Source organism: Barbus barbus, assembly GCF_936440315.1.
Source record: "Barbus barbus genome assembly, chromosome: 38".
NCBI classification, from domain to species: Eukaryota; Metazoa; Chordata; class Actinopteri; order Cypriniformes; family Cyprinidae; genus Barbus; species Barbus barbus.
In genome coordinates this window covers 8,008,227-8,035,433 of record NC_136716.1, presented here as the reverse complement: position 1 = coordinate 8,035,433, position 27,207 = coordinate 8,008,227, and the positions used below count along the sequence as shown (strand labels likewise).

The window sequence follows — 27,207 nt, the reverse complement described above, 5'->3', positions numbered from 1 at the left end:
GAGTAAATGATGATGACATAATTTTCATTACTTTATAAATTATTCCTTTACCTTTTCAAAGTCACTATTTTCCTTGTACCTATTATCTGAAATGATAACGCTGCTGTCTCTTTGAACTCTTTGAAGTAACAAAATGTTCAGAGACCACCAACATTTTTTTTCTTTTCTTTTAATGCCTTAAGCAGGTAACTACTTACCTTAGAGATACTGTACTGTATACTGAGTACTTTCACTATAATCATACTGTCCCACAGGAACACACTCCACTAACCCATTCTGGATGATGCCATTATGCTTGATGCAATCAATGTCTGAAAATAAGCCATTATTATCCCAAAATGCTCTAATTTGCCTAAAAAATCAGAATGGAAAGACTTTTCTCTGTATTTAAAATTCAGTTGGAAAAACAATATTGGACATGGTTAATTATCCCTGGCCCTGCTCGTTTGCTCCTGGGGAGGGAGCAGCTGTCAGTGATGGATGTTAGGGAACGGTGAGGCAGACGGTAGCCGAGAGAGTTGGTGCTCAAAATGCTAGTGACTCACTGTAAATAATGCTGGACAATGACATTAGAATAACTGAGCTTTTTCATGCTGTTCATCTGTACAACAAAAAGTCGGTAAACTACCATATCACCATTTAACACTTGGAGGATATCCAAAGATGCAGAGAGGCAGTAAGTACTCCAAAGCTGCATACTTTGCTGTCTAACCTGTGATCAGGTGGTGCTCAAAATTGATAGTCCCAATTAAACCATAAACCCCCATGCAATCTATCCATATAATTTATTAAAAAGCAATAATAATTTGCTCAGAAAAGCCTTGGGTGTTTAGCTGAGGTTAATTATGCAGTGAGCTGTTGGGTTGTGAGGATTTTATAGCTCGATCCCACACTCCACAAACAAGAAGACAGAGTTATTTCTTTTAATCGCCTCATACTTCCACACTGAACTGATGCTCAGCTATTTAGGATTTCATAAAGCGGCGTGAGTTTGCCTTTGTCAGCACTCAGAGTTTGAATTTTGGCTTTTCATCCGACAGCATCTTCTTTATACATAAGACAGCTGCTAGTGATCTGCCTTATTGCTTTTTATTGAACACTTAAAGTTTGTTGTTTTGGGTTGGGGGAAAAAAAAAAAGTTTTGCTCTTGTCAAGAATATGATGATGGCTGAGAAAAGAACAAAATTAGTAACAAAATTAAAACTGCTAAAAAAAAATCACACTCAGAGTGGCTGACTTTTGTCAAACGGTTTTAAATTTATACCCCCGCTTTCATAGACAAGGCTTAAGCCTAGTCCAAGACTAAAATACATGTTTGGGCTATTTCAACTGAAAGAAACTTGCACTGAGTGATCTTAAATTATGTAAGATTCATTGTTTTGCACACCAGTAATGTTTTTATCTAAGGCATATTTATAAAAGCTACTTAAATGTCCTAATTGAACTATGGCCAAATTCTGGCTTAACCTAAGCCCTGTCTCTGAAACCAGGCCGTAGGTGTAAGTAAAAAAATAAATAAAAAATCTCTCTCTCTCTCTCTCTCTCTCTCTCTTTTTTTTTTTTTGGACACCTTTATGCCCATTTTGCCACAGTGTCCAACTTTTCAGGTGGCAAGATTAGACATGTCAGGCAGGTGACTGATAGCAGATAGTACAACAATGTCTTTTATCAGCAGCATATCCAATGGCAATATAAATGGCATATTCTCTCCACAAGACAAATGATCCCATTTGCCAGTCCAACATCCATCTCACATTTACGCCAAGGTGACTGGCATACAAATGCCCTTGGAGAATCACACAGACAAAACTAGCATGAGATGTCAATTTACTAATTGAATCAACTTTCACAACAACCCAATCGCCTTTCCCTCCACAGTGAATCTGTTCACCTGTTTTGTATTCACCTCTGAGTACTGTACATATGCAAATTTAACAGCAATGGGACATTAAAATTCTCTGAGGCAGCGTTAGCTGGAACTAGCCTCATTAGCATTCAACCCGGGAATGAGGGGACGTCTCAGTGTAAATGACAACACAGTGCATCTTGTAAAACCAGAAACCAAGATTAAAAGACTTTTAAGACAGGACACTTCCCAAAGTTTTATCCCTCTTGTGCTGATGTTAATCATTGTTAATCACCAGGATTTGTTTCTCATCAAATAAGTCCTTGGTGGTGCAGTAGGACAGCATCTCGGATTAGACAGGAAGAGCACAATGTGGTGAACAATGTAGATCTCTTGAGGATGGTTAATGTGGAATTTAATGTCTAAATGGTGTCTGGGACATTGTACTATATGAGGTCAAGGGCATTAGAGAAGTGATTCATTTTGTAAATGAATAAAATGAAGGAGGAGTTATAGTTATTGAACAGGAATATGGCACAGGGTTTAACCTGTCACATCCATCAGAACACCTTTTTTTCTTCTTCTTCTTTATTTCCCTTCTAAGTTAAATTATGCAGACTTGAGGGCTGCTAACACAGGGCGTGTCTGTGCTGGACAATGTGCATACATAAACATAAATTATGGTAAGGATGGTGGAGACATGGGAGTGTGTTTTTTTTTTTCATAGATGATTTTGTCTTATCACTTTATTTATGCAGGGCTCATGAATAGTTGTATAGTCCAGTGTTCATTTTGGCAGGCATTTTTGATTTAGTCTTAGTCTTTATCTTGAGACGAAAATGCTTAATAGTCTTAGTAACGTTTTAGTCATTTGAGTCTTTCATAGTTTTAGTCTAGTTTTAGTCGACGAAAAGTAATTACATTTTTGTCAACTTTTAGTCATTACTTTTAGTCAAACTGCAGTTATCAACATTTATTTTGGTAGCTATTTTATATGTAGTTTTTTTGTTTTTTTTCATTCATGATTAATCAATGGCCTAATTAATGAACATTTCCTGACAACAGCTTTGCCTGCTGTCAACCCTCCAGCTTTCCAAACCACTACACTGTAAAAAATTGCTGTAATTTTTACAGTAAATATTTACAATAGACTACTGTATTTTGAAATTTACAGCATTACAGGGAACATGCTAAATAATTGCTGTAAAATTACAGTAGTATCTACCATAATATAGTGTGCATGTTATTTAAGCAAGAATGTATTTTCCTATAGATTCTGGGAACATGATTATACAGTGATGCTACAGGATATCATACATATTCATTTTTTTTTTTTAGTGTTGAAATCCAGTTTTGGAACTCAGTCAACTGTAATAAATACAGCCTTTTTAACAAAATATTTACACCATGTTGACTCTGACATATGATTATATAATGTACACATCTATTAGTTTAAAACTGTTTGCTTTAAAAAAAAAAAACATGATTAGACAACTCGGCGGAGTGCAGTGCATGTGATGTCATTTCGTCATCAGCAGCGGACATCTTGGGACTTCTCACGAGTCACGACTTCTGGCGCTCTTTTTTTCCTATTTCGCGCTCAACTCCTGCACGCTACGATAAAGAAGTAGGCAACACTGCGATTACCAGAGAAGAGGACCTCAAAAGAGTGAGAGTGAGTGAGGGAGGTGAGTGTAACAACTAATTCATGCTTCAGTTAAAACGTGAAATCCTGATACATCCAGTTATTGTTTTACCAGTCATTAAGATATTTTTTTTTATTTTGTGACGTTTCAAAAGGGATAAATAGCTGTTCAATTGTATGCTATTTGCTGTTTTAGTGCAATGTTAGGATTAACATTAGCTGGGTAACGTTAACTAACTTTTTTTCATCTTGAAAGCGTGACCTGTCTGTCATATTACTATAACATTTTCGATAGCTGTTCGGTATAAAATTAGTGTGGATTGTTGTTAGTAGTCACGTAAACTTTAAAACATTGCAATTACATTAATAAAATTAAGTTATGTAGGTTTTATGCAACTTGGCAACATTAGTGTTTCACTGGACTGTCAAGCTATTAACTAATTAGCATGTGTTTGTTTCGATGAAGATGCTGTTTTTTTTTTTTAAGTTTTAGTTTTGTTAATATCACTTATAAGGGTGTATGTAGTCAAATTAGTACTTTAGTTGTTCATTACAAAGTACATTGGAAATTACTGTGCACATGCTTTACTGCTGTGTATGTAACTTTATTAGCACTTTTTTTTATTGCAGTTGATGTTTATCTGTGAATTCTGTAATAATGAGAGCTGCACAATCCTACATTTTGTGCAGCATATGAAATTGCATAGAAATGTGCCTAATTCACAATTTAGATGTGGTGTGCCTGATTGCCCACATGTTTTCTTCATTGAAGTCCCACATATACAGACATCACAAAGAACATCACACGTCTGCTAAAGAGATTCAGGCACAGATGTGTGATAAAACATTTAAATGCCATGTAGACTTTTGTGAAGTTCAATGTGGGACCCTAACACAGTTTTTGTCTCATTTGAAGAGCCACATTCAGTCAGGTCTGGAGATCCGGTGCCCATTTGGTTGCAACAGGACATTTAAGGTGAGATCTACATTCGCATCACATGTATCACGGACTCATAAAATGTGCTCTGTAAACCAATTGATAGAGCCTGCTATGGCCACGGTAACTCCCGTTTCTGATGTTGTGTCTGAGAGTGAGAGATCAGACGTTGTAGAGCACAATTTTCCTGAAGTTGTGGATGAATCTTTTTCTAAGAAATGTAACCCTTTTCTATCTCTGTTCCTGTATTCCATTTCACAGTTCTATTCTATATTCCTTCCATTTGTTATTGTCTCTGAACCTCTCCCTCTCTCTCTCCTTATTGGTAACCATAGTCTTTATTATCTTTTAGTTTATAGTATTATAGTATCAGTGTCTTTATTAGTTAACATGAACTACCCATGAACCATGCTTTTACAACACTTATTAAGCTATGTCCTTCTGTATTTCTTTTACAGGTGAATCCATGACCCCAAGCAAGTGGATGTTGTCAGTCGAAAGGGAAGTTGTCCTTGGCCCATGTTCAGAGGCATTTGTTGAGGGCCTGGCAGCATTGTTTGCGACCTATTACAACTTAAACCTTGTTAATGCGGATGAAGCTGCATGCACCCTCAAATTTATTCAGAGGTATGTCAGAGCATAAACTCCCAACAAAAAATGTATTGTAGACATTCAAATTCTCTTTACTTTTTTAGGTTTACAAGTTTGGATTTATTTTTTATTTTTTTTGGAAAAGTTGTCAAACAGCAAAAAACTGAACACTGAATTTAGTACATGCAGCCAAAGTCCAGCAAAAATATTTTATCAAAAAAATCTATTACAAAATATGCATCAGGGATATGGGTTTCCATATTTTCCGACCTCTGAGGGATGACCCATGCGATTCGCGTAGATCTGAGGTTTTTTTTTTTTTTTTTTTTTGATGGGGTGGGGGTGTTGAAATCATGCAAATGGCCTTAAGCTATTACCTAAATAAACTGCTAAAGATTGTTTTCTAAAACATGGACTGAATTCACTCCTAGCCGCGCTTGGTTCGAGCCAATTTAAATTGCATTTGGGAACACAACATTTGTCATTAGAAATGTTTATAAATCTGTTGTTGTTTACTAAGAGAAGTTTCAGTGTCACGTGATCCTTCAGAAATCATTGTAATATGCTGATTTGCTGCTCAAGAAACATTTCTTATTATTATCAATGGTAAAAATAGTTTTGCTGCTTAATATTTTTGTGGAAACGATACCACTCAAACATTTGTATAAGATTTAAAAGGGAGAGAAATTAATAATTTTATTCATCATGCATGGAAGTGATATAAAGTGAATGAAGACATCTAAAATGATTTTTATTTCATTAAGTTTGTTAATGCATTTATTAATATTTTTGATAAATGCAGATAAATGTTGTTAATTAAACTTTACATTTATCAAAAAATCCTGAAAAAAAATATAATGTATCACCATTTCCACACACAATATGAAGCAGCAAAATTTTCTACATTTAATAACAATCAGAAATGTTTCTTGAGTCAAATAAATTGTAATGATTTCTAAATTCTGCTTTGCATAACAGGAATAACTTTACATTTTGTAATATATTTAAATTGTAAACTTTTTTTTTTTTTTACACCATAAAACTTCAGGTAACAAATTTCGTTACCTGAATACCTTAAGTTTTTTTTTTTTTTTTTTTTTTTTTTTTTAATGTTTCACAATATTGCTGTTTTTTTTGTTTTTACTTTATTTGTCTCTAGCTGATCACGTGCCTGATGCAAACCATATAGATAGATAGATAGATAGATAGATGGATGGATATAGGTGCTGGTCATATAATTAGAATATCATCAAAAAGTTGATTTATTTAACTATTTCCATTCAAAAAGTGAAACTTGTATAATGTATACATTCATTCCACACAGACTGATATTTCAAGTGTTTATTTCTTTTAATTTTGATTATAACTGACAACTAATGAAAACCCCAAATTCAGTATCTCAGAAAATTAGAATATTAAGTCACCTTTATTTATAAAGCGCTTTTAACAATACAGATTGTGTCAAAGCACTTAGCAGTATCAAATTGGAGGATAGAGTGTCAGTAATGTATAATAATAAGATAACTTTTCATTAGTTGTCAGTTACAATCATCAAAATTAAAAGAAATACACTTGAAATATATCAGTCTGTGTGGAATGAATGTATACATTATACAAGTTTCACTTTTTGAATGGAATTGGTGAAATAAATCAACTTTTTGATGATATTCTAATTATATGACCAGCACCTGTATATGTGTGTATATATGTATATAAAAATACAATTAACTTAGTAAAACTATTGAAATATTTTCTTTGGCCCAAGCTCTTCAATAAATGAAATGTTAAGGAAAATTATATTTTAAAATGACACTTAAATTTATTTTATTCATTGAGTATATGCTGTTTTTTAAAAAACAATTGCTGTGTGTGTTTTTTTCATAGAGGAATTGTGGGCATTAACCCGGAAACTGGATCAAAAGTTGCTGGAAAGAGAGACAAGAAAATGAAAGGAATGAACCCACATGTATGCACACTGCTACGGAAGCTAATGGACTTTGAATGGCTTACCATTTAAAAAAAAAAAAAAAAAAAGTGTTCCAATGAAATTGAAGTGAGAGACTCTGAACTGATTGTCAAGTGCATGATTGATGTTCAAATTAATGTACATGCAATGTCTTGCCCCTTCATGGATTTGGCAGTTTAAAGGTAGGCACAGTTCAGACCCTTTCTTTTGTGTTTATTTAAACTTTGAGTTTCTGAATGAAGTTCAGTCACACTGGAGGGAAAGTCCCCCCCCCCCCAGGATAAAGCCTTTGGTTTAATGTGCAATCTCCATTTTTGTTTCTTATATTTTGTTTCAAATATGTTTTGGAAAATGGTGCATATGTTAAATGAACATCTATTGTACAATAAATTGTTACATTTATGAAAACCTGTTATTTTGAAAGGTTTATTCTTCACATTACACAATAAATTGACAAAGAATACTGAAAATGAGGAAAAAGTAGGTTTATACACCCTCACAGCAGTGCTAAATCTCAGCTATTACTTTAGTGAACTGAATTTCACAACAAATGCACTAATTTACTGTAAAATGTATGTGCAGTGCAAGTTCACAGTTGCTCTTGTAATTTCAGTCACATTCGTAACCGTTGCTACTGTAATTTTACAGGGATAGCTGTAAAAAAAAGCACCATAATTTTACAGCATATATACAGCCGTGTGCTGTAATTTTTACAGTACAAATGTAATTATTGATTTACAGTAGTCTTGTAAATTTACAGTCTTACTGGCAACCAAAATTGCCAGTAAGTTACTGTAAATTTTACAGGAAATTTTTTACAGTGTACTTAAAACTGTTACAAATCCTTGCCATGTTTTTTTTTTTCTTTTCCTTTTTACTTTTGTCATGCATGATTAATGACAGCGTGAAACCAATAGACTATGAATCTGAGGATCGGAAAAGAGTACTTAGTTTGTTTTACTTAGTTTTCATCAGTGCGAGCAGTTGATGTGACAATAAAAAGACCTTTTGGTTGGAAAAACACACAAAATATATTTTTTGGAGTGACAACTTTTTTTTTTTGTCTATGGAAATTTGTTAAACTGTTGTTCTCTGTGTATGTGTTTGTGTGCTTTGCAGTTCCCGGGGAAGTGTCTGAAATTATGCCTATAAAATCCCTAGCACTATATATTCTATCTATATTTCAGTGGTCATGCAATTGATCTAAATCAATTTCAGTTTCAATTTCGTTCGCTGAACGTTTGATGCATATGGCACACAAAATTGGGAACACTTTAGGAGTTTCAAAGTCGTCATCAGATTGGTTGAAATATACAGGATTTCCAGAAGATGAGTGTGTCGCATTCTTTAACGTTCCATCTAGAAGCAAAGGTGATGTGATGAGCGTGACATTGAGCACTTTTCAGGATAAACTACATACTGGATTTTGGAAAGTATGTGAAGCATGTAAAGTTTGTGGTGTATACTCTTTAATATACGACCAAAAGATTTACACACAAGTCTGTTATAGTGGGGACATTTACAAACCCCTAAACATGACATGGCACAAATTGGTTGCTTTACCTGTCAGTTATATGGCCTCTCACTCATTCAAGGCTCCCAGACCTTCTGCCGTCAGTCTGAAGGTCTGGCTACGATAGACTAATTGTAAACTAACCTGATGTGTGTCTTTTTGTTTTCCAGTAAAATAACTTTATTAAGATCACCATCTGCAGATGGTTAATAACTCAGGTTAAGGCATTTTTCAAACAAAATAATCAAAACATGAATCAGCACAAAGCTGTAATTAGTACCAAAAACTATTAAATGTTTTGTGGACATGTTCTATAGTTTCACAATATTTAAGATATTAAGTGTGAATTTACAGTGTAAATGCAATATTGTACATGAATATTGTTATATCATCAATATATCATCAGTAAGCATTAGTACCATGTTTGTGCCACTGTATTCTTTGGACCTCCTTGAAGTACCATATAAATACCATGCATAAGTATCATTGTAAAACCATCTGATTTATTGTTATGATATAATAATTACTTGCTATTATGATATCAATAATACTTTTGAAGACCTTTTTTAACTTGTATGAAAATCATGTATTCAGTCTAATTACAACTGCCTGTTTGCCCTTAAATTTTTCTAGTAATTAGATATAAAATAATGATTTAACATTAAAAAAGGGAAATGCATTAAAGAAGTATCTGAACCATATCAAAGTCCCTTTCAAGTAAAGTCTATTCACTTGGCGATCATATTTGCAAAGCTTTCGGGCAGCTACTGCATTTTGGGTATTCAAGACTAAGTCCTATCTACTTGAATGGAGAAATCCTGAAATCTCAAAAACTGCTTGCCAAACTCACATGTAAATATAAAAAAAAAAAAAAATCAGCAACAACATCTGACATGAACTGTCTCAAAAATGTTGTTTCTTATATTCAAATAGCATAAAAAAAAAAAAAAAAGTGATTTCAGGCTGAACCAGCCAATGCGCATGTACGCGCATTTCAAGCACGTTTTAGAACACACACTATTTCTATGGCAACCAGCGCTTATAATTGCTGCTGCATTGACACAATGGCGACTGGCTTCTGAATTTATAAGGAAGAGCTTATTCAACATTTCACTATTTTGGTGTATCTTTGGCCATATCTAGAGACCAGAAAATCATAAATTGTGTTTCCACTCACTTTAAAGATAATGTAATTGTCACTTCTGTAGGAAGTCATGTATTTAAATATATTTGCAATTACACATTTGTAATAATGGAGTTGTAATTTAGTAATTTGACTACAAATGCAAGATAACACTAGGCTATAATATATGTGATTTAGTATGTTCACACATCAAAATAATAGTACTTCTTTAAAGAATGATAAGATTCTTTTAAGACTATTTAAAATGCACTTTTTAAATTTGACTTATAAAAAGCATTGTTTAGACACAGTGGGGTGACTTTTGAAGATCTAAATACATATAAGAAGTTCATTAAGCTTAACTTTCACAAAAGGTTATTTGTGGCAAAAGAACATTCTTCAGATTATAAAAATGTAAGAAATAGAGAGTTCTTTAAAGAACCTTTGACTGAATGGTTCTTCGTGGAACCAAAAATGGTTCTTCTATGGCATCGCTGTGAAGAACCTTTTAAGCATCTTTATTTTTAAGAGTGTGGATGTTAACCGAATAGGCAAGAAGCACTCAAATTTACTGTAAAAATGAAGTTGACATTGCCATTTCTGACTTTGCTTAAATTAATCTGCAAAGCACCTTGCCTGATACCCATCAGATCTTATCTTTTATTTTGTGAAATATCTCAACACGCCCATTCAAGCAATCAAGAGCAGAAGACAAGTGATACAAAGGCACTTACAACACCTGAAAAGTATCTCTCTCTCACGCCTCTGGAGTAACACATCCTTCCTACTGAGTATCATCCATCATCCTTGATAGCTCATGCCACTCAATCCGTCTCCCGGTGCGACAGCAGCAGCGGGACTGCCCCTACGTCTACGAGCAGAAGGCGAATAGAACTAAAAGAGGAGAAATCCTAGAGAAATGAGAATTGATGGGACACCCATAACAGGTCAGGCCCACACATACACACCAACACACAGCAGTGCAGGAGGAAATATGACAACTTTAAAGTCAGAGGAGTTGAACAGCCTCTAAAGAAAGAGTGAGTTTTTAGGCTTTAACAAAACTGCAGTCACCAAGGGTGGCAGAGACAAGAAACAATACTCTCCACAAAAACATTACTGAAAGCAGTATGGCCTACCTATGGCTCAGATATTTTCATTCAAACTACATAGGAGGAGAATGAAGGTTCTGCATGGTTCCTCACTTGATTACTTCCAAGTGTTCCTTGTTTAGTCAAGGTTAAATACTTTCAGAGACAGGACAGTCAGGATTCTGAGTACAGCACTACTCATTCATTTTTGTACTTTTTTTTTTGGAAACTTTTCTTCACTTTATCTAGCTTTGTACATTTCTATTTATTACAGAACTCTCAAACTAAAATCAACATAAGAGGCATGTATGGCTCTGTATGAAACTATTACTTCACAAAACTATTTTCTCAATTCATGACTCATGGGGCTTTTAAGGTTAACTTACTTTTAGTAAAATCAACATGTATTCATAAAATAATAATGAAGTCTAATTTACTGAGGACCTGAAAGGCAGTGTGAGAATCTCTGGGGGAAAAAAGTCTTTGATTACAAGATTTAAAATGAGCAAATATGCCCTATCACAACTTTGTCACACAGCCTTGAAAGCCTTGCAGTCTCATGAATGATGTACAGGAATACATTAATACACTGGTCTTCTACTTCTGCCTTGATCTTTTTTTTTTCTTTTTTTTTTTTTTTGTAAGGAACAGAACAGTTTGTAAAAGGCAATCACAGAGAAAGACCTATTTAACCACAGTTACATCCTTAAAGTGCATGGGCTAGTTAAAAGAGGATTGACACTTCAAAATGTAGTGACTTTCTAAAATTCAGATATCAGATTCTGTGTTCAAGCAGTAGGAGCTATAAATATTTCAATACATGGTTATTAGATGCCTAAAACTATGAGAACTAAGAGTTCTAAAATAGAAAAGCTTAATGTGCTAAAAATAGAAAGCCTTTGGAGATATCTACAGATCAAATATTTTTTTTCAAAATGCTGATATTATGTCCAAAACTAAAAGGCTGAGATGAAAAAGAGACATAAGGTAAGCTTTCTGAAACTTTGGCATATTAACATCTCAATATCCAGTGTCTTATTTAATCTATAAGCATCTCTTTCGTCAACTGCAGAGGGCAAAATTCTGTAAAAACATGACAGCAAAATGGATTCATGTCAATACAGAACTTTAAATAGTCCTGTGAAATGACTGCTGCTTAAATATTGACTGTAATTTTGCCAAGAGGATGTGTTTCTGTATCGGCATATTTTGTCAGTCTTTTCAGTTTTCTGTCCAAGAACCACTGCCCTAACTGTTGCCATTAATCTAATCTTTTGCTAAAATAAATAGGGAAAGATTGGTTTTCCCATCTTTACTTAGATCCTAAACTAAAGTCAAAATGTGTGACAAAATTCAATATTCCTATTCCTAGAATATAAGTGGAGACACTGGATGGATAGAAAGAAATTGTGGGCAACTGAAAGAAAGAGAGATGTCAACACTTAAGGTCTCAGAGATAGTTTTGTCAGCAGTATGTCTAGGAACCCAGGAGGTGTTCTGTCCGTGGTTCACCGCTCTTCTGTTTAACAACTCTCAATTGGTCAGCACAGCCTCTGCAGATGACGCAGTGCCACAAATTACACCTCTTGTGTGCAACACAAGTCATTTGAGTATTTGCTATCAACCACTTTCTTTAGGAATAATAGGGAACAACACGGGGCCTAACAGCCAGAACACACTGGCACAATGTGATTTGCACAAATAGGGCAAATTCTAGGAACATCAAGAAATCCTGCATCAAGAAACCATAGTCCCAACTCTAAAATCAGAAAGCTGTGATTGGTTGAAAGGTATTATAAAGTAATTTGTTGTTTCCGGAGATGGCCATAACAGAATTCATTGTGAGACAAAATACATTTTGAAATGAATTGATAAAAAATAACTCACTAAGTATTCAGTTTCTCATGTTTTGTGCTAATTAAAGTTTCATGCCATTAGCTTAGCATGTTTGTTTATGTCATTAGCTAAGCCACAGAAAAGAGACCAACTCAAATGCTGTCTATGTAGTCACCTATAAGTTCCCATTTCTGTCGAAGATGCTGCCTATGAAAACAAAAGACAACAAGACAGCATGGTTACACTTTATTTTAAGGTGTCCTTGTTACAGTGTAATTAAACATTTAATTACTGAGTAATATTAATTGAATACATGTACTTACTATATGGTTAGGGTAGAATTAGGGTTTGATTTAGGGTTACTTGCATGCGATAATGCATAGTTTATTGCTATTCTAGTAGTACATGTAGTGTGCGTAACAAGGAAACCTTAAAATAAAAATGTTAACCAGCTCACTAGTGTATGGAATAGTGCTTCTGTTAGATGCTTCACATCATAAGCATACTAGATCCTATTTAAAGATCAAAGTCTCTGCATCATCTTGCTCATCATCCAGTGGCAGACCCCATAATAGCTGACAAAGGGCAGTAATGTTTGGCAAGCAGTGCCACACTATAGCTAGTTGTCACGATTGTGTTCAATTTCTCCTATCTAAATGCTCTCGCATGCCTTTTCAGTGAAATTACAAAATCAGCCACAACCAATAAAGACTTGAACTTGTGACTTCTTACACTTAAGACAAGGATTTTTTTTTTTTTGGAGCCACAAATGCTCATCCTCTTCTAGGGGTTTTCACATTATAAAATGGAGCATTGTAGACTAACTTTGTTGCAAAAATCCTTATTCTGCATAATGCTAGATACAGATTTTGCAGAACGGTTCCCTATTCAACATATTGCTGTAATGCCAAGAACTCAGAAACAATGGAAAGTAGGATCCAAAGAGATCTGAGCTCACCTTGAAAGACTTGACAAAGAACACTAGAAAAAGGGCTAAATTACTAATATGACACATTTTTTGCAGACAATCAGGGACTAACATGGGGAAACAGGGAACAGGAACAAAACAGAGCTACAAACTAAAGTCTAATGGATACATTACAGTTACATGAATTAATGGAAGCAAAATGTACATGTATCAGTGGAAACTGTACAACTGGAGCTTATCACAATATGCGTTAATAAAATAAACTTTCATTTTGGCTAACCACAATGAAAATATTGCTTTACTCGTTTTCATAGACTACAATAATCTCCAAGAAGCACAGAAAGACAACACTGAAATTTAATTGCATATACCAAACATACATTTATGCATACTTTTCTCACACCATATGTGCATTATTTTGGTCAACGTATTTGTGAGGTTTCTTTGCACAATACTACGTTATGACCTTAAAAAATCTTTAGCACAGTGGATGAATTGATGTTAGCATCACATAATCAGCTCTATATGACTTTTCTGGCTCACCTAGGAGTGTTTCACTTTTGACGCTGAGTGCTTGGGTATGAGTCAGTAAAATATTTCAAAAACGTTTAGAAGCAAGTTAAAATGGCATGGTTGCTTCAGCTAATGTGTTTTTATTTCACCTTTGCTTTTGTTAATGCTATCTGATAGTTTTAGTGTTGTTGGTACATTATAGAGCATTCATCTTTTAGAGCCTCTCACCGGACATTTCACTTCTGAACTGCTGAGAAACATACACAACCAATGTAAGAATACATTGCCAGATTCACATATATTAGTTTCATTAGTTACAGATAAAACGAGCTGAACAAGCTTGTCATGTCACTTGCTGAGCATTTCACTTTGAAAGTGTCATGAAACGTGCAATTATAAATGTAATATAATTTTATAGAAATGTTGCCACATCCAGGCTTGTTTTCGAAAGAGTCTGCTGTCAGTGGCAGTGTATGCATTTCTATCTACCTATCCATGAAATTCAAGGCACATTGCACTATATTGTTTGCAGACATCATAGTAAAGAGTACTGAAATGCAGTCCCAAAGTAAGAACAATCTTCCATTGGTTTTACAAGATCAAAATGAAGGAAAAGTAGGCCAATTTTCACACCTAGTGATAATGTAAAGTGTCATCCCTCATCAAAGAAACCTCACAAAATACATTACAAAGTAGGAGAAAATGATAATGTGAAGAGTTTTAGTTTCAGAATAATCTATGACCAGTTTTCCAGATGCTGTGCTGAATTGATAATAAGCCCCTTCACTTAGTCACCGAGCTCAGTGAACTTCAAGTTATTTGTCCTGAGATGGTGTGCTGTGCTGTTGTGGGGTAAACTGAAGAAGTGAGTTATTAGCTAAGGAACCAAACAGGAAAAACCTCAAGTGGCATCTGTGTGCTGATGGCTGGGAACCACAACCTGTCACGGATGACAGGAGAACATGACTACAGGCTCAGCCGTAGTACACACCGGTAAATACACACTCAGAAATACACTGATAGCTGAAACTTATAATATTATGTACAATTTTATGCATTATCCTTTGGAACTGTTCTGGCTAAAAATTGGAAACCCTCCAATTGCAACGTCTAATCTGTATTTCGTTCATCTTTACAGTTAAAAGGATGCAACATCAAAGGCTAATCTAGCTGACACTCATTTCAAATAAAAATCACCCACAAGCAGGGGGGGTTACAGGAAGCTGACCATTGTTTTATGGCATATCCATATGCATGAGAAACCCATGCTCTTGCTCTTGGCAGTAATGGGCATCCCGCCAGCATGAGTGACTGATCCCAGTTCAGATCCCACAGAGCTTGTTAAGGCCAATATGTGATGTTAACGGATGTGTGTGACCTCAGATCAGTGGAGGAGTGTACTTCAGATGCTGGGAGAATGACAGTAAAGGTGTGCGGGCCTGTCAGGTCATTTGTACAGACATTATGGAGGGATGCAACAAAAGTGAAAGCTTGTGTAGAGCATAATGAGCCAGTTTTTACTCAAGTTGTCCTCTAGGCAGGGACAAAATTTCATTTGGCGGGAAATTACAATAATGTCACCCCACATTTTCCATTTGGAAAATCAGGATATATTTTTAGATAAATCATGAATAGGATCAGATCTGTCTCAAACAACTTGGTGAATTGAGTTTGACAAATTTGTTATGACTTTCTTTATGGAAACTGTACATGAGCATCCTATATGGCAGTAAAGTCAGCAATTCAATTAGATTCATGATTCATAGGTTTTTTATCAGATTCATATAATCAATAATGCACTGAGAAAACTTGTGAAACTACACCATTCACATGACAACTAGTTGCCAGAAGTGGCTAAACACATACCTGATGGATGAAGACCTGTGCTCCACGTGGGCTCAGGAGCAAGATAGCTCTCCTGAGAGTGTCCCTGTAGCGGTTGAGCTCCTCTGTGCGCATGGAGGTGAACAAACTGGAAAACACACCACTGATGTTCCTATCCACTCGCTGCAGAGACACATCCAAACCCTGTCTTGATGTCTGGTCCAGAAAGACTTGCAGACCACGGATATCTGCAAGAGAAAGTCATGCAGAAATTAAAATCAGTCTTGTTCAAGCCTGTCAAAATGAGCTTTATTTGGCTATATATATATATATATATATATATATATATATATATATATATATATATATATAATTCTCAGGTTTCCAACTGTCAATAACATTTTCAGAAATGTATAATTTAAAATGAACAAAAAATATGAAGTCAACTTCAGAAGATGGCACTTATAAAAAGTCTTCATTTTGATGTAAGACCTCAAAGATGCTGTATAATAGGGAAGTAATTAAAACACTATTCCGACTGCTGTATATCTGCTAGTATCAGGAAGTATTTGAATGCTCTGTGCCTGGCTATTGTGCCTCACCCTGGGAATCAAATTGCCCATCACACCCTCTCAACAGCAACTAATTGACAGAAAGAAAAGCTTTTATGGGGGTAAATGAATGGCAGCCTCACACAGATTCTGCAGCAAGCGACACAGATTTCCACCGAATTGAAACACCTGTCATTCACAATGTTCTTCACATACCTGATCCTTGTGTGTTCATTTATTTAATATTTTGCAAATTTTATTATTTCAGCTACCAATAAGAGTGTAGTACTTTCAACTCTGTTTAAAGTGATTAAATGTTTAAACCCATTCCATATCATTTTGTGGATGTTTTTAGTGTAAGAAAAGGAAAAACAAAAATGGTTTCAAAGTTTCAATGCCTGGTTTACATACTGTACATAGCCCAGTACACTGATACCAAATGGTAAATGTGAGCTGCCTGCTGCTATCATATACATTGACTGGTTTGTGTTTTGATCCATTCAAAGTATAACTACTTATTTTTCTTCTCAAAATAAAGCATTAAATAAAAAAGGCTCAGCATTGTTTTGCTTCAGCACCAGAATAGATTGTGTCCCATGTTTAACACACCAGTTCCTGCTGAACAGATTTCATTATCAAGTAATGTATGACCCGAAGCAAATTCACTGACATAATATAATTAATTGTGAACATCCAGTGGTAGAACCTTTTTTTTTTTTTTGCATGTACAATGAAAGTCTATAGTGAACGTTTTCCATTCCATTCCAAGTTTTACATTAAAGACACGTTGTAGGAAGACTGATGTTGTCAGTGATGTTGAATTTACTCCCACAATTCAGAATATAGTGCATGTATGGTGCCTTTTGTCCTTCTTGCATGAGCTAAATAGCCACTTGATATTTTTTTTCTCCCCATAAATAAATAAGCAAATAAATAATATGGTAAAAAACAAACAAACAGCAAAATGGCTTGACAATCGTTATTCTACAAATTAATAAAAAGCTTGCATTTTTTTTTTTATCTAAAGTGTAAATAAAATGTAAATAAAAACTGCCATCTGGGCATCAGCAAAGATGTTTATGGTACAATTGTCTCTGCTCTCTCTGCAGTTTCATCTGCAGTACAAACTGATGGGTTTTCTGTCTAGTGTAGCCTTCATTACATTGCATGCAGAAATATTTGTGCACGGTGAAGGGGGATGGATTTGACAGGCGAGAGAGTGCTATCTGCTTCAGCTCATAACTTTAGTACCAGCTGTTGAAATCCCAGTGAAATTTAGCAAAGACACTTGTGGGAAAATTATAACGAGCAGGATAATCAAAGAACTGAACCACAGAACAAATCCCAGCAAACATGGTCTCCAAGGGATCATTCTCAGAGGAGAGGAAGTCAAATGACGTCCTCACTCCATTCCCTCTCAGTTCTTTTTTCCCCTTATACAATATTTAAAGAAAAAAATCAAAGCAATTTCCCCCCCTGCAATGTTGACAACAGCCTCCACTAGTGTTGTTCTGAGGGCAGTGTGAGTCATCATGGGTAATGCCACAGTGTACGTCCACACACATACACACACACACACACACACACACACATGCACGCACACAGAGTTTGCCCTCAGCATAAAAAAAGGGCTGTAGGATAGAAAGTGATGAAATAGGAACAAACATAAAGATGAACACAAGAACGAGATTGCCACTCCATAGAGACACACTTTTCTATGGAATTAAATTTGTACCACAATTCTGGCAAAATCATATTTTTATCACATAATAATAAAATACCTTGGAAAGAAGAAAACATTTTGGCAAAAAATTCAAATTAGTTCTGCAAAATGTAGGACCAGGGGCGTAGAATTGGGGGGGCGCAAGGGACGTGTCTCTACCAATATCCAGCGACTACCAAACTGTCCCTAGCAATAATTTTGATCAAACAATTAAATATATGTAAATGTTTTTGTAATTTCAGACGCATCTGAAAGGTCATACCATTGATATTATACCTAAGAAGTTACAGTAAATGCGTTAGAAAACTGCGTGCTTTCAAGTCGACGCGCATTTAATCCATGGGAGGTATGTAGTCGCACACCAGACGAGAAGCGCAACGCAGCATTTAGAACAACTCACAGGTATTGCACCCAATTCAAGACAGCAGTCTAAAACAGTAAATATAAAAGTTCACTTCAGGAATAAACAAAGGTGCATCGTTGAGTTTGAAGTACGGTGTTTGACAAAACGAAGCACATGGTAAGAAAAAGTGCGACCTATGGCTATTATTAGTTAGAGACAGAAAGACAAACGTTGTGCGGAAAAATACACAATCTTCCAGCCTAGGATAAAGTCATTATGAAGATTAACAATAATTTGGGACAAATATAATGTGGATTTTATGGTACTATATGTAAGTGGCACTCTGTGGTGCAGCAGGATTTAGAACATGCATCCTGAGTCGCCAGTCGGCCAGTCTTTAACTTTAAATTAATGTTGTTCAACTGAATGTACGAATCAAACTGGTAGCTGAAATATCGACAAAATAAAAAACAACACTGAAATAAGAGAGTGCGGTTCATCTGTCAGTCAAATGTGCATGAAAGTTATGTCCCCATCAATGTCAAAAGCAAACCTTCGCCCTTGTGTAGGACCTAGTTTAATATCATTTACTTTGAAATGACTTGGACAGCCAATTTGATTATACTTAAAAAATTAAGTATAATCTATATTTACATTTTTAAATTGAAGTAGGTGGAATTTATTTATTTACATACAGTAATTAATTTATGATTAGGGAAGAATAAAAGTTAACATCTATTATGAACTAAAGATGCAGATGTTTCCCAGTCTTGCGGCCTCTGTAACATATTCAATATTGTTGTAGTGATCATAGTTGTTTGTTTTTTCTTCGCATAATCAATGTATTTATTTATTAATTTTTATTTTTATTTCAGAGTGGCTACTTGAGACCAGACCAGATATTTATATTGTCTTGGTCTTGGTCTCTTCATGGATTAAAAAAAACAAACAAACAAAAAACAATAATTAAATCAGGGTTGGGTTGAAATATCTTGATCACCTGATTTAATCAGTCTTCATTTTATTGATCTATATTGATACTTATTTTCAAGATTGTTAAAATCATTAAGTGTTGAAAGTCATCAATAAAACAGCATGACTTAACATATATCTAAGAAAATGTTGCATAGTTGTTGTAGTTATAAAACTAAAATCTAGAGAAGAGCATCATACTTGGAGATGTCTTAATTATTTAACGCATGCTTGAATAAATGTGTCATGAAAACCCTTAACCCTCTTCTGGTCTCGGTCTTGATTCGGACACAACCTACTCAGGCCTTGAATGAGCTGGATTCAACAACAACACTGCCTATTGGCCAGCGACTTAGGAAGAGTAGCATGGACTGTGACCCAAAAGTCCTGACATGTGCCTTAAATGCAATTGATCTGCTATTGGTGAGAATGTCATACAATGGAATCCAACTGGTTGAGCACAGAGTATGGTGCTAGCAACTCCAAGGTCATAGGTCAATTCCCAAGGAACACACATACTGAAAAAGTATACCCTAAAAGCACTGCAAGTCACTTTAAATAAATGCATCTGCCAAATAAACAGGTGACACTTTACTGTGAGCGTTCAAAGGCTAAGGTCCCCCAAACATGAAAAGGACATTTTGTGTCCTTTGGTACCAGAGGTTCTAGTGTGCAGGGAATTGTAGACAGGCGTAGAGCTCAATAAAATTTAGTAGCATTGCAAAACACAGTGGCTAGCGGGGAAGACAAGCAGATGAATCCAAAGAGGGAGGCGTTCAGTTTCCACTCTGGGGATGCTACAGGTTTGACTGCCGGAGGCCGTTTTATCCTGCAACTCTCATGTTTTATAAATGAGCGACACATCACATCACAAGAAAAAAAAACAACAACAAGGCAAAGACCTCATTTTTAATAAAGAGATTTTGCCTTCATGTACTATTGATTTGTATTATCTGGAACAGTAAAGAGTTGATTGTTGTCATGTAGTGACTATGCTGATTAAAAAAATAAAAAATAAAAATAACTAATAATAATAATAATAATTTAAAAAAGAACACTAATAAAATAGAATATACATATTTTGGCAGCATATTGTGTTCACATATTACAATTTATGCAAATGAATGTTGGACTACTAGATAATTTTCCTTCCGCTCTCACCCAAGTGACTGTTGAATTATAATAACTTTTTTTTTTTGTTACCCAAGATTCTTTTGTGTAACAAAATGTGTTGAATATTTTGTCTCTCTTCAGAGCAATAATTGAGCACACTTCAGAATCCTCGAATCAACATTGACAGTTTTTCACAATCCACTATTCAAAATATTTTCCTTCTGCCCTCACCCAAATGACTGTTCAATTACAATAACATTTTTTTTTTTTTTTTTTACCCAAGATGCTTTTGTGTATCAAAATGTGTTGAATAGTTTGTCTCTGTTCAGAGCAATAACAGCACAATTCAACAGTGGCATTTCCTCGAATCAACATTGACAGTTTTTCACAATCTACTATTCAAATTATTTAGTTGCATTACATGTGTTATGCAATTATATTGTACTAATAGCTGTACTGAGAGCTTAAATTTAGCTTGAAGAATGTCAGCAGAGAAAATGAAGCTTTATCTCATAAGCAAGGCTTAAGTTTAAACTGCAGAGACATGAAGTCCTATGTTGGACAAGCTGTCAGGACCATCTGGCTGCGAGAGAGTAGTCCGAGGGACACATGTAGTCTCGCTGTGATGTCATCTGTCTGTCTGTGATGCCAGTAGAATAGACAGTCTTGGGTTTACACGGCCAGAACAACATCTGCCACTCCACAATGAATGAGTAAGAGTAAAAATCTATGTTGATTTAAATCTTTCAGACATTTGATGAGGAAACAGATTGTGCTTATACGGTTCAAGTATTATTAATATGAATATACAAAACAGCTTGATAACTGTTTGATAACTGAGATATGGCAACTGATTTACTGATCTCATTTCAGAAGGAGGGGTGGGTGAAGAGGAGAGTTTAGCATGTGAGTTCTCCGTGGGGCAGTAATATGTTCTCATTTGATTAAATTGTAGTCACACTAAACTTTATGTTCCATACACGTCTATTCATAGAGATTTAAGTGTGGGAAAGCAAGAACAAAGACATACAATCTAGATGTTTCGTTATTTGCTGCTTATTTCGTGATCTCTGACCTGCAAATGCGTGCAGTGAAAAGACGTGATCAATAGAAGATCTAAATGTCACAGATTGACCTCTTGACTGGATACAGAGAATACAAACTTCAGAGCTCCATGGTTTGCAGTGTTGTGGGAAAGTGGAATCAATATTTTTTTTACATTTTATATTATTTGCTAGTATTTATTAAAAGCATAACCCCAACGTGTATCATCATATCCTGTTGTCTATCATTCTGCAATTTTGCATGCTTAAAGTTTAGTGTGACTTCATATAGGTGGAGGGTCTATAGTTAATTATTTGGACAAAGGTGGGGCTCGTTGAATTAGATTGCTGCCATTTGTAGAGTATAGAGTACATTATTTATACGCTGCATGTACCGACAAAGACCTACAGGATGTCTGACTGACATATAAAACATGGACAGGCCAAGGGCAATGGCCATAGTGTATGCAATAACATCACAGGCAGGAAATAAATGTCCCTCTAACCTCTACATTTTTGCATACAGACTTGTTTTTGTGCTGTTAACTGCACAATACTATGACGTTAAATCACCTTTACCATAGTGTATGATTTGTAAATACATATTTTTATGCCATGTTTACTTTTGTTAACATCCTGGTTTATGTTTAGGGTAGTGTTTAGTGTAGGTGGTAGGCTATTTTCCAACGTGATTGCACATTAAGCTTTTAGCGTCACTCACCAGGAATTTTGGAATGCTGCAATAGTTCAACAACCAACATTAATAAAACATTAACAAATTAAGGTTCATCTGTTTTGGGAAAAACTGTTTGTGCTTATACGCTGCTCACTGGGCATTTCTCCTCGAAAGTGTTGTGAAATGTGCAAGAAGCAACATAGAATATCTTTTTGCAAGAATGTCGCCACAGGCATGTTTTTCCAATGAGCCTGGCATGCATAATTGGATTAGTAGGGTTTATATGCCAGCGCTTTGTATATTCTCAGTGTTTCAGTGCATCTAGGTGATACTGAATTCTTTATTGCCTGTGGAAACTTTAATGACCCCTGTGACTGTCTCTCTGGGAAAGACCCATCTGAGAGCAGACAATCCACAGCTGTATCCTCCACAGGAGGCTCTGAGCTGGGGCTTTTGTGCCCATCTTACACTTTGCACTTTAGAGACATCAGTTTGTAGAAGACAGCAGTGGCTGTCTGCTGAAATCTATTTCTGTTCTCTCTGTTGTCTCAGGCTTCCGTGGTGCCCTTTAAAGCTGAACAATGACGTTACCGTTGGCACCTTGTTTCATTACGCCATGGCCCTGCAGATATTTCCTGTTTAAGATGCAGTGCAGTGTTGACTCACTCTGAGGAAAAGAGTCTCTCCTCACTCAGGTCTCAGCTGCCCTTTTCTTCAATGCCAGCAGGATCCTATAGTTTAGATAAACCCAGCTTTGAACACACATGCTGAGCTGTTCCCATCTGACAGAATAAAAATGGCTTTGTCTGATCCTTAAGCATGTTTCAAAAGAAAATAATAATATAATAATAATAATTATTATTATAAAAACTTAATGTAACTTTTTAAAAAGGTACAGTACAGAGGATAAATGATTTAGATAAAACATAAAATCCACAGAAGAGCAGTGCTAAAGCCTAAATGAGGAAAAAAAAAAAAATAATTCCTCTACAATTAACTTGCAATTGTATGTCTTAGCCAGGTTGATATTGATAAAGAGCCCAGAATTCTATAGTGTCTGAAAAAAGTCAGTTTAAGAATGGGGCAGAAGTCATTCATTTTCCAAACTGCCTATGGTATTCCATTATCCTGTGATTCCAGGAAAATTGAGCTAAACAATAATATACCACCTGAAAGCTGCAGCTGGTGGTCACTTTGTATGTAAATGTATACCTTTGAACATCTTTTCAACTTTCGATCACATTTCTAACAAGGAATTAATATTATAGTAATTAAATATTTGCTTAGTTAATGCCAAAGATCTCTCTGTTTTGTTGTCCTCTACATTGATCTGTTATGCTGCCTCAGAAGGCTATCCGAGATCAGTTTTTTGGGAGGTACCTTCATGTGCAAATGCTGCTTGTGGAGTCTTTGCCTGATAGGGCAGCGAGGTACATGTAACAAGTCAGCTGCCTAAGCTTTTAGAGACAGTCTCTGCTGTTGGCTACCCCTTACCTGGACAAATGGCCAGTCCATCACTGGACCAACACACAGTCACCGAGGACAATTTAGTATCGCCAATTCATCTATATATTTTTTAATTACAACGGAAACCAAAGGAAACCCATGCCAATACAGGAAGAACATAACTCTGGGGCGGTTGTGGCCTAATGGATAAAGAGTTGGACTTGTAACCTGAATGTCGTGGGTTCGAGTCTCAGGTCCCGCAGGGATTGTAGTTGGGGGAGTGAATAACCAACACTCTCTCCACCCTCAATACCACGACTGAGGTTAGACCCTTGAGCAAGGCACCGAACCCCCAACTGCTCCCCGGGCGCCGCAGCAATGGCTGCCCACTGCTCCAGGTGTATGTTTACTTCTGTGTGTACACTTGGATGGGTTAAATGCAGAGCACAAATTCCGAGTATGGGTCACCATACTTGGCCACACACCACTTGCCCTTTTCCCTTTCACAGAAAGGCCTCCTGGCTCACCCGATGTGAGCACTGCTTGCTAATGCAAAACAAGCTTGATGTTGCTAGGTAGTTGATTATTGGTCCAAGTTAAGAATAAAAATCCTCTATATGGCCTCAAGTCTCTATGACAGGAGTTCTCAACTCTGACCCTCAAGCTTCCACCCAAGTACATCTGAACAAGCTAATCAACATCTTCGGGATTACTAGAAGACAGACAACTTTTTCCTGCGTGACTTTGACCGAGCAACGACACTGAGCACACACTTAAGTATCGTTTTTATCTTCCCTCACACTTTCCTATCCTCTATCCTTCCACGTCTATCATGTGTTTCCAAACCATTCCGGTTCTCTCTCAACCTTGCTCTAAAAACACACGCAGAAGGTAACGTAACCCTGCTAACCTCTACATCTTCCACTGCACCTCTTTCTTTCTCTGTAGGTCTTTTGAATTGCCAGTCAGCTGTCAACAAAGCCGACTTCATTTCTGCATTTTCCTTACATTCCACACTCCGCATCCTGGGCTTGACTGAGACCTGGATTCGTCCAGAAGACACAGCTGCTCTCTTTTTTTTTTTTTTAATTTCTCTTTCTCTCACACCCCTAGGCAAGTTGGCCGGGGTGGGGGCACTGGTTTGCTCATTTCTAACAATTGGAAATACTCTACCCACTCTCCCCTAGGCAATCTCAACTCATTTGAATCGCATGCCGTTACTGTAACAGCTCCTATAAGCCAAATACCACCAACCTTCCTAGATGAGCTGGACGGACTGCTGTCCTCTTTAATGGAGGATGGCACTCCACTCTTAGTCTTCGGCGATTTCAACATTCACCTAGACAGGCCTTATGCTACAGACTTCCAGTCACTCCTAGCTTCATTTGATCTCAAATGCCTCACCACTACTAGCACGCACAAATCAGGTAACCAACTCGACTTAATTTACACACGCAATTGTTCTACAGATAACATTCTGGTACAACCACTACATATCTCTGACCATTTCTTCATAACATTTACTTTACATTTTGCTACCCAGGTGCCACCATCTCCCTTACTTTCAGACGCAACCTACACTCCCTTTCCCCCTCCCTTCTTTCCTATGTAGTATCCTCCTCTCTTCCCTCGCCTACCCATTTCTCTTCTCTGGATGTAAATGCAGCCACTGACACTTTATGCTCTACCTTAACCTCTTGTCTAGATGACATCTGTCCTCTCTCCTCCAGGCCAGCACGGGCTGCCCCTTCTAACCCCTGGTTATCCGATGTTCTTCGTGAGAATCAGACCAAACTCAGAGTGGCAGAGAGAAAATGGCGCAAATCAAACGATCCGTCGGACCTGAGTAGGTATCAGTCTTTGCTTTCATCTTTCTCTACTGAAGTCCACACTGCCAAATCCTCAAATTTCCACAACAAGATCACCAGCGCTCCAGACATGCGTAATCTCTTCAGAACATTTAATTCTCTCCTCTGTCCCCCTCCTCCACCTCCCACCACTTTGATAACCGCTGACGACTTTGCCTCTTTTTTTCACAGACAAAACTAGAACAATCAGTAACCAGTTCTCAACTCCACAGGACCTCCAATCAACCACATCCACTGCTCTAACTCCCAACTTCTCCTTCTGTCCCCTCACCGAGGCAGAAGTATCCAAACTTCTCCTCTCCAGCCATCCTACAACATGTCCTCTCGACCCAATCCCCTCACACCTTCTCCAAACAATCTCTCCCACACTCTTACCGGCACTCACACACATTATCAACACATCTCTCCTCACAGGCATCTTCCCCACAGCATTCAAGCAGGCTCAGGTAACCCCACTGATCAAAAAACCTACATTAAACACTTCTCTTTTAGATAACTACAGACCTGTCTCTCTCCTTCCATTCGTAGGGAAAACACTTGAACGAGTTGTCTTCAACCAGCTCTCACGGTTTCTTTCACAGTACAACAAACTGGATGCTAAACAATCAGGTTTCAGGAGTGGCCATTCAACAGAGACTGCGCTACTCTCAGTCACTGAAGCCCTGCGAACTGCAAAGGCTGATTCCAAATCATCAGTCCTCATTCTGCTGGATCTTTCTGCTGTTTTTGACACGGTCAATCATCAGATTCTCCTGTCTACCCTCTCATCACTGGGCATCACTGGGATTCCACTTCGCTGGTTTGAATCCTATCTCACCGGTAGATCCTTCAGGGTGGCCTGGGGAGGGGAGGTATCCAAACCACATCAACTGGTCACTGGAGTTCCTCAGGGATCGGTTCTTGGACCCCTCCTCTTCTCCACATACACTACATCGCTGGGTCCCATCATACATGCACATGGCTTCTCCTATCACTGCTACGCCGATGACACACAGCTCTATCTCTCTTTTCAACCAGATGACCCAACGGTAGCTGCACGGATCTCAGGCTGCCTGACGGACATCTCGGCATGGATGAAAGAACATCACCTACAGCTCAACCTGGCAAAGACGGAACTTCTTGTCTTCCCTGCCACTCCGACTCTACAGCATGACTTCACGATTCAGTTAGGCTCATCAATGATTACCCCATCAACTTCGGTCAGAAATCTTGGTGTAATCTTTGATGACCAGCTGACCTTCAAAGAGCACATTGCAAAGACTGCTCGATCCTGCAGGTTTGCACTACACAACATCAGAAAGAGCAGGCCCTTTCTGACAGAGCATGCTGCGCAACTTCTTGTCCAGGCCCTTGTTGTTTCTAGACTGGACTACTGCAATGCTCTTCTAGCTGGTCTGCCATCAAACACAATCAAACCTCTACAAATGATTCAGAATGCAGCGGCACGACTGATCTTCAATGAGCCCAAAAGAGCGCATGTTACACCTCTCTTCATCTCCTTGCATTGGCTACCAGTGGCAGCTCGCATCAAGTTCAAGACACTGATGCTTACGTACAGAACTACCACAGGCTCAGCACCCTCCTACTTCCACTCACTATTACGAACCTACATCCCCTCCAGAAGTCTGAGATCTGCTAGTGAGCGACGCCTTGTGGTAC

The 27,207-nt window shown here is 36.9% G+C and overlaps 1 protein-coding gene and 1 long non-coding RNA gene across 2 annotated transcripts in view; one reads left to right on the top strand and one right to left on the bottom strand.

Moving 5' to 3' along the window:
• Positions 1–27,207, bottom strand: part of LOC306857857 (glutamate receptor ionotropic, delta-1-like) — a gene marked incomplete at both ends in the record, with an annotated part of 434,446 nt that overhangs the window by 110,794 nt on the left and 296,445 nt on the right. Inside the window, one exon of the mRNA XM_079398091.1 lies at positions 15,856–16,061. Within this exon, the coding sequence (XP_079254217.1) occupies positions 15,856–16,061 (206 nt within the window). The remainder of the gene's footprint in view (positions 1–15,855; positions 16,062–27,207) is intronic.
• On the top strand, positions 3,363–7,389 carry LOC306857535. The gene is made up of 4 exons (XR_013783113.1): positions 3,363–3,534; positions 4,408–4,467; positions 4,887–5,055; positions 6,904–7,389. It is a non-coding gene; the product is annotated as an uncharacterized lncRNA (long non-coding RNA).